Here is an 8,999-nt window from a genome sequence, read left to right on the forward strand (position 1 = left end):
TAGAGTTGGTGAAGGCGAATTTAATTATATTATCTAACAACAATGCTTACTCTCGTAGTATCATTCTTAAAGCTTGAAGTTGCATCCAATCGAGATATGGTCGAGAAGGGAAAAAAAAATACAATTTCCCCCACAATTGTAAGAAAATGGAAAAAGAAAAAAAAAAGTGTGAGAGAAATCAATACAATCGATTTGAACTACTAGAAATCCTACTAGTTTCAAAGTGGTCATAAGCATGTCTTGTTCTCAAGAACAATAACACACTCGAAACCAATCCCACAACAGAAATGCATCCACAAAATACAAATGTTAAGAAATAGCACCTTCTTCCCATGCACACAATCGCCTCCCCTTCGCCGGAGCTACTTCCCTGTGAATCATACACCACCGCTGCAAACATACCGTACAGCAGAGATCCGATCGGAATGTTTGTAATCAGAATGTTGTGGTTAACGCCTAAGCTATTTGGCCCGAACAGCTCCGCGGTGATGGAAACTGCCGCTGCGAATATGAATCCGGAGCTTAAACCGATCAGCGCCGTGCCTATGTACACCGCCAACGCACTCGATGACGCCGATAGTAGGAAGAATGCTATAGGAGTTGGAATTAGGGCGATCGAAAGCCATCCTGTTCTTGCGAAATACAATTTCCTGCGGAGAAATTAATCAAATCGGAGGTTTGAGAAAATCAAAGCAGATGAAACACAGAGGAGAATTTGAGTTGAATCGAGATTATTAATTACGCTCGAATGTAGTCCGGTACGGCGGAGAGCAATCGGCCGAAGAAGGAGAAGGAGGAGTAGAGTGTTACGATTGCTTTGGTTCTCGAACTCAACCCTAGCGATTGCGCAATCTGACCTATGTTGTTGCTGTAAACGAGTCCGATTGTGCCTCCGCAAATGTAAGCGATAAAATACAGCCAAAAATCCAGGCGTTTCACTAATCGACTCGACGGATGCTCTTCCCCAAGCATCGCTAATTGATCTTTCTCAATCACTTTCCGAAAACAGCCTTTCGATGATTCAACAATCTCGCCGTCAATTAGCGAAGCAGATTCAGACAACAACTGAGATCCGCCATTGCCGAAGCTTCCATTCGCTTCAAGACTAAGCAGCAGCTCTTTGTGAAACTCGAGATCTTCGTCGTGAACGAGAATGAAGTTAGATCCGTCGAGTCTGAAGCTGGAATTAAGGGTTCGATGGAACCAATCGTTAGCGTAGACAACACCGGGAATACAGAGAGGCAAGATAAGAAGAACGATGGCTCCGATGAAGAGGAGCCTTGCGATCATGGGATCGGCGGAAGTGACAGAGCCGAAGAGGAGAAGGTAGATTCCGACGAGGACGGCGAGGAAATTCAAGATGAGGAAAATGAGAGAGTCTCGGTGGACGGCGTCGGAGGAGAGAGAAAGGGAGTGAAGTGGGGGTTGGTGGAGGACGGGGAGGAAGGCGGCGATGGACGTGAGAAGGGGAATGAGAGCATTGAGGAGGAGGTAAATGGGAGGGGAAGAGGGATTAATGGCGTTGCCGGCGAGGGTGTAGAAAGCTGCACTGACGCCATTGAAGCTGACAGTGAGAGATAACGCCAATGGCCGATTTGCAGAGAAGTTTCGAATGCAAAGGACGAAACAAACTGTGTTGAACCAACAGATGCTACAACCGGCGAGCAAACACAGGAAGAACACCTGCCCACGATTAAATTTGACTATATTATAAAAACAAATATATATTATATATAATCAAAATTCGAAAATTAAGACTAAGGACTTGATAATTTCAAATTCTTTTAATACAACAAAAATAAGAAGATTTGAATCACGAATCTCTTAATGATAAATACATTTATAGCTTAGTTAAGCCGTGTTTATTTTCGTTTGTGAAACATCAAAGTGTAATATCTAAACTCCCAAAAGAAATAGAATATTTTAAAAATAATTTAGTAATTTTCAAGCCACCCTTAATTTCTCAAATGGACGTCATAATAACAAAACAAATATATAAATTTGTCAAAGGTCATTGGGATGAATTTCTTCTATTGAGATCTAAGGTTTGATCCCTCATCCCCACGATTGATCTATTAAAAAACAAATAGTCAATACTTCATTTGCTAACCATTTCGTTTTTTATTTTTTATTTTTAAAAGTTAAATCTAATTCCTATCAAATTCTTACCATGATTTGCATCTTTATTAAAGAGAGAGTTGAATTCTTAACCAAATTCTGGAAACAAAAACTATATTTTTTTAGTTTTCAAATTTGACTTGAGTTTTTAGAGCATTGATAAAATATAAATAACAAAAAAAAAAGTGTTTATGGGCTCAATTTTTAAATTCCAAAGAGCCCAAACTTTTATACTCATTATTTTCACTAAGGTTTTCGGTTTCTCCATTCTAAAACTTTCTATTTTAATATGTAAAGCTTCTCTATAAAGTTAGTTCTTGCTCTGAACTAGGGAAAAAAAATCTTGCTCTTAGTGTCCATTAGAAAGAAGTATATATGTATGTGCTTCAAACTTTAATAATAACATTTCTTCAACTATTAGATTCTGAAGGAATTGGAGCAAAGTATTATAAAACTTTTATAGACTAAAATTAAATATTCAATTGTTTCTTTTCAAAAAAAAAAAAAAATCAAGTATTTAATAATCAAAACACTTTTTAAAAAATTACAATTTTGTGTTGTTTTGTTTATACTTCAATAGTACAAAAAAAGGGAAAAGCTAAAAGACAATAATGCAGCTGAAAAATAAAACTTTTTATATGTACTAGGAATATTTTCATGATGTGACAATTATGCAGGTGACAACAAGAATCAAAATCAACATTCATACCATGTGTGTCTCAAAAGAGAAAAAAAAAACATTCACCATGTGAGAAGTGAGAAACATACAAAATTTAAATAAATGTAACAGCCCTTTATTTTAAAAAAGAAATAATTGCTTAAATTTTTGAAGTCTAACTTCATAGTCAATGGAGCTTATCTCACCTAATATAAAATATGGTAATAGACAAAACGTTTGTGATTTGAATCTCCCATCAATTATTGTACTTTAAAAAAAAATCTTACAGTCGGGACAGTTGCAAATATAACAATCAGGTTCAAAATATTAGCCGATATAACACAATTAAAAAAATTTACAGAATAACAAAATTTATATTTAACCCTCGTAGTCTATTACCAAAAGTAACTCATTGCAATTACCTTCTAACCCAAACATGATTTACATACTTAACTACTTAAAAATGGATGCATTTACATAAATAACATAAAAAAATATATGTTTTTTTTAAACATATAAAAAAAAGGGGTTAAAAAAATAATGAAACAACCTAACACAAATAAAACTCAAAGTCACATGTAACACACAAAACAATAAGACAAGTCATATTCATTCTAAATTAGATAATAAAATCGAGTAGTGATAATTTTAAGAATACATGTTAAAGTTTATGTTATATACAATTTTTCATGGAATGTCCATTAACATCTCTTCCAACCGGTTAACCTTTGTTTCTCCTGTTTTATTTATATTTATTAAGTTATAGGATGATATCAATATGCTTTTGCTTAAAATATCATTTTGATTGATATGGTTTGAGCCTTAGTCTTAGTCTATTTTACATCCTTTATTATTAGATGGATAAATTGAATCATTATACAGTTTAAATGCACATTAAATTCAGTCGTCTTTGTAAACTGTTAGTAACCTTTTGTTATAAAAAGAACTAGCTTGAATTGACATTTTTATTGTTATTTTATTAAGTTGATTAAACATCATTCCTTAAAAAAAAAAAAACCTAAATAAAAATTAACTTCAAGTTCAAACTAACAATATAAATTAAACTGATTCTAAAATTTATCAAAATTTATAAATTAATTATTATTTTTTTTTTAAAAAAAACGTGGGTGAGGGAACAAACACTATGCAAATTTGAACATTCAAAAGTAAATACAAAATAGAATATTTGCAGTTGAAATTCGAAGATAAAATTAACAATGAACATTTAATTACTTTATTTTACATGAAAATAAAAAATAAAATAGTCTAATGCGTTTGGCGTAGAAATGCTGCCACGTGGTTTTTTCTTTTTTGTTTTTGTGATGGGACGTGGTTAGTTACGGTTAGTTCATTGCCGAATTAACGGAAGTTAATATCACTAGCTTCCATTATTATTTAATAAAAAAAAGCAAAAGAATTTTAGGTACAAAACAATTTAATAATATGTTGTTCAGCAAATTGTATGAAGGTGGATCATCGCCATCCTATTCGCTATTCTCGTATTGACGGATAAGTAAAAGTTCATTAATTAGTTTACATAAAATGTATTTTAATCCGTTTTCAAGTCCTTAAATAAAAGTCAATTTATTTGTCTACGTAACATATTAGATATATCTGAATTATAAAAAATATCTCTAAACTTTGTACTTTATTTTAACAATGCTCTTAAAATTTTAAAAATTTCAATAATAATATCCTTAAACTTCCGGAGGAATAAAAATAAAAAAATATGTTTACAATTAGTTTTGGATGGGAACCAATAATTCTTTATTTCAAAAGATATATTTTTGAATTTTTAAAAGTTTCAATAATATCCTTATAATGATTATAAAAATACTTTTATTGTTAGTATCTCATTTCAAACATACATTTGACTTTTAAAAATCTTAAATCACATATTGACTAAAAAATATGTAAATTTAATTATATCATCTAATACTTGCATTCACGTGGTCTTGAAATATGAAGAAAATCGGACAAGTGAAAATGAATATTAATTGAGGAAGAAACGACAATGCATGAACTTGAACATAGAATTTTCTTGCTTCAATACCATCTTAAAAATCACTGATTGACTCAAAAGTTTAAGTTAATGGGTGAACGTAAATTTAATTATATCATCTAACATAAAGTTGCTTTAATACTCTTTAAAAAAGTTAGAAAAATGAGATATTAGAAACTGCTTAAAATTTAGATACTTAATAGACACAAAATTTGAAGTTGAGAAGAAAGATACAAAATTTGAAGTTGATAGACCTATTAGAAATTTTTGAAAATTCGTGGATCTATTAAAGACTGATTTCAAAACTTGTAATCCAACTCTTCAGACATTATTATTATTATTATTATTATTATTATTATTATTATTATTATTGTTATTAATATATTTGTTGAATGGCCCCATGCCTCAATAATTCAAATTAAAATAATATAGAAGTAAATATCTTGAAATACAGTTAACTAAACTAAAAAAAAGAAAAGAAATTCTATGAACAGAATCAGTTAATAAAAGAAAAATTAGAAGATTTCAAAACAAAAATTAGAAGAAAATGATTTTTCATGTTTCAACTTTGTATCCCGGTAATTTAAATGTAAAATATCTTTAACTTACGTGACATTTTTCTCTTCAAAATTTGAATCTATGTATTAAATGACCTATTGACATGAAAAATTTAAATTAATAGATAAAGATAAATTTAATTATATCATTTAATACTATACACGATGGTTTTACCACGTATTTATTTTTGTTATAATATTTTGTAGTGTTTCTTTTGTACTAATAGGAAGTGTTAATTTTGCTTATGTTTTGTTATTTTTGTGTTAGATTTAGATATCGAAAAGGTTGACAAACTTAAAGAAATAATAACAGGTAATTGTTGTTGCCCACACATTGAATAATATTAAATAAAAGATAAAAGAATTTCTAGTGTTTTCCCCTCATAATTATTTTACCTATCGTTTCTTTTTCTTCCCTTTTTTTTTTTTTAGTGCATAAGCTTGAGGAAATGAGAAGTATATCTATCAGGCATATATCAAAATAAATATATTGAAAAATTATTGAAAAACCATTAATTTCAAAATAATGCAATTTGTTCCTTCCACAGTCCAAATTGAATTTTAAGAAAGGGATGGAGAAGACAAAGGGACGTAAGTGCGGTCACGACATGAAAATAAATATATAAAATATTTAATGCATGAAAATATATTTTATTCCAAATTACAATATTTTTTTAACAAAATATTATTTCTTCTAAAAAATAAAAAATAAAAAGTATTAATTTATATCAAAATTGATAAAATAATAATAATAATAATCTAAAGAAAATGATTAATTTTATTTTTAATAAACAATAACCTAATTACATCGAGTAATTTCAAAATTTATTTAAAATATAGACATTAAAATTAAATATTTAAAAATAAAAAGACAAAAATCGAACATAAATTAGAGTGCAAGATCAAATAATATTTTAATCTAAAACTAAAAACAAGTGACCAACTTGAATTTTAAATTGAAAATTCGTACTTATTTGAAAAGAAAGAATCTACGTTAAATAAAAATATTATTTGATTACTACAATTTGTGCTTTAATTATAGTATATTGGAACTTTTACACAGATCACAGAGAACCACATGGGGCGTCATGTGTTGATGTAACCAACCCCAAACCAAATATCAATATCATAAAACCACGAAATTCTCTCACAAAAAATAAAAAAAAATAAAAAAATCCCTAAATTATATTTTGTTCTAAAATAGATTAAAATATATATTAAACGGATTATGTTTTTGTCAATATCTTTTAAAAGCATATTAATTTGAAAAGTAAAATTCAGCCTATATGATGCAAGAGAATTTATCTTATTATCACTTGCAAGCAAAATTCTATTTTCTTTATGAAATTAAGACCTCGATTTTGTTTTTTTTTTTTTCTATGCATTTCTAAAATTTTAAAACTTTTTTTCTCCTAAGATTCAAACTTAATTTGAAAGGAACAAAAACGATATAAAAATATTTTTAACAGTAATTATATTTATTTAGTCATCAAATCTGACTAAACTTTTTATTAAAAAAAAAAAACAGTTGATAAAGTACTAAATAAATTTTAACAGGAAAAAAAATATTCAAAGTAGTTCTAGAATTTTCCAAGACGGAGACAGTTTTTATAATCCCAAAAAAAAATCCTATTGGGAGAAAGGAATCAAGAACTATGTTCATACTTCATGCGTCATTCCTAAAATTAAATAATAATAAAAGAAAAGAAAATCATACTGTATCGTTCGTTCATCCCCAATCAAAATGAAAAGAAATTTGATTATTTTGGGAGAAAGAAACAGAAAATTCATCCAAGAATTGACGAATTGAAAGAAAGAGGATTCAAGAGAGAGAAGAGAGAGTACCAGGAAATAGGGCAAGGAGATGAAATCAGCGATTAGGAGCCATTGGAAGCCGTAGCCGATAAGTCCTAAAAAAGCAGCGATGAACAGAACCACCGGCAAAGGGAGATGAAGCAGAGCCAATCCAGAGGACCAGCCAAAGACTTTGCCGAGATCGGAGGCGGTGGCGAGGTAATTAAGCTGAACCTGAGAAATGCCTAAAACTGATTTCAATCGGGAAGAGTAGGCTGAGAAATCGAAATTCGTGCCGGTGAATGCCTGAATCCATATCGTCGCCACTAGAACCAGCCACTTACGGGACTGGCCGGCCATGAAAATTCGGCAATTGATTCACTGATTATAAATTGCAACCGATCTCGGCGGCGGCGGTGGCGGTGGCGGAATCCTCTGTTTTCCTGGTTCTCTTCCCGGCGCTTGCCTCTGGAAGTTTTTTTGGGCTTATAATCGACGTGTATCACGATGCGGCCTCATTTATTTATTATATATATTATATCCGATAGTTTTTCATTAGTACGTTTTCAACCTACTCGCACAATGGCCATTCATTTCCTTTCTTAGAAGCTTAAACTATATAAAATATTCTTAAACTTTATATTTTGTAAAAAATATATCTCTAAATTATTTGTAAAAATATTATTTTTTTTAAATAAGTGGAGGGTTCAAAATTCGACCTTCCTTTCATCTGTACGTCAAACTTTGAACCCTCGACCTTGTCCTTCTCGACCTTGTCCTTCCTAACATTATTATTGAATCTGTTTAATTATCACAGACTTTCCTCTATCAAAAGATCGACTAAATAACAAGCTAATGAATCTCCTTCTTTTGCCATGAACTTCCCAATCAAATTCGAGAGCGAGATTATGAGAGACAGCAAGATTTTGAGCGAGAGCGAAATAGCGAGAATTTAATAGAGAGCGAGAATACCGTACAAATTTCCTTTTTAATTATTACACATTCCACCTTCTTTTTCTAATTTTCCATTTTATAAAAATAATTTCTAAAAATATTTTATTATTTTATTTAAACTCTAAAAAGAATAAATTAAAAAAAAATAATAACTCATAAAAATAAAAAAAATATAAATTAAATATCTCATTTATATAAAAAAAAATTACAAAAATCAATGTGTCCCACAAGGCAGACGTCGTCAATTTCGAGCTGGTTGTTGTCGTCGACTTCGAACTTGAGGTTGCTCAGGTTCTTCCTGATGTTGCTCTGGTACCTCTGCAGGCGCTTCATAATATAAATATTCATTATACTCTCCACGAGTCATAATGTCCTGAACCAAATGTTGGCATCATCATCATCGGACTAACATAATCAGTTTGACTCTGCGTCTGTGTTATAGGGGGCAACTCTTCCACATTATCCCGAACAGGTCCTCTACGTCTAGGAGCTGGTGGAGGAACAATAGGTATATCGTACATATAATGAATTTCCTCCATATAGCTTTGGTTGTCACTACATATAGCAAGAACCTGGTTCGGATCATTCGCAACCTCACGGAGTCTACTGTTGTTCGATCTCTGTGAATTATAAAACAATTAGACAATATTTAAAATAAATTTAAATTAAAAAAATAGATAATATTCATTCATTTACCAGATGACCCACAGCTGCTCCCGGACGAGTGACGTAGCGCCTTGTGATATTATTATACCAATGAATATATTCTGGAGTGACATCTGTGTCAAACTGTTCAAGAGAAACCCCCACTGCAATAAATCTTGCACGATAGTGCCATCGCACTACCAAATGTGCAACTTTTTCGGACCAATCTCCAGTCCTTAGGTCAATATCATGCAGTACGGGTTCAGTATTA

The 8,999-nt window shown here is 30.8% G+C and overlaps 1 protein-coding gene across 1 annotated transcript; it reads right to left on the reverse strand.

The window, feature by feature from the left end:
• Positions 1-7,721, reverse strand: LOC120085679 (Major facilitator superfamily protein). Its single transcript, XM_039041818.2, has 3 exons — positions 7,181-7,721; positions 743-1,683; positions 1-650 (listed from the first exon to the last, which is right to left on the reverse strand). Exons 1-3 carry the CDS (start codon positions 7,487-7,489, stop codon positions 179-181), a joined length of 1,722 nt encoding a protein of 573 aa, XP_038897746.1. The 5' UTR covers positions 7,490-7,721; the 3' UTR covers positions 1-178.
• Between the last annotated feature and the right edge of the window lie 1,278 nt (positions 7,722-8,999).

The sequence above is a fragment of the Benincasa hispida genome, chromosome 1 (genome assembly GCF_027475165.1).
Source record: "Benincasa hispida cultivar pf3 chromosome 1, pf3_genome.v1.1, whole genome shotgun sequence".
Classification (NCBI taxonomy): domain Eukaryota; kingdom Viridiplantae; phylum Streptophyta; class Magnoliopsida; order Cucurbitales; family Cucurbitaceae; genus Benincasa; species Benincasa hispida.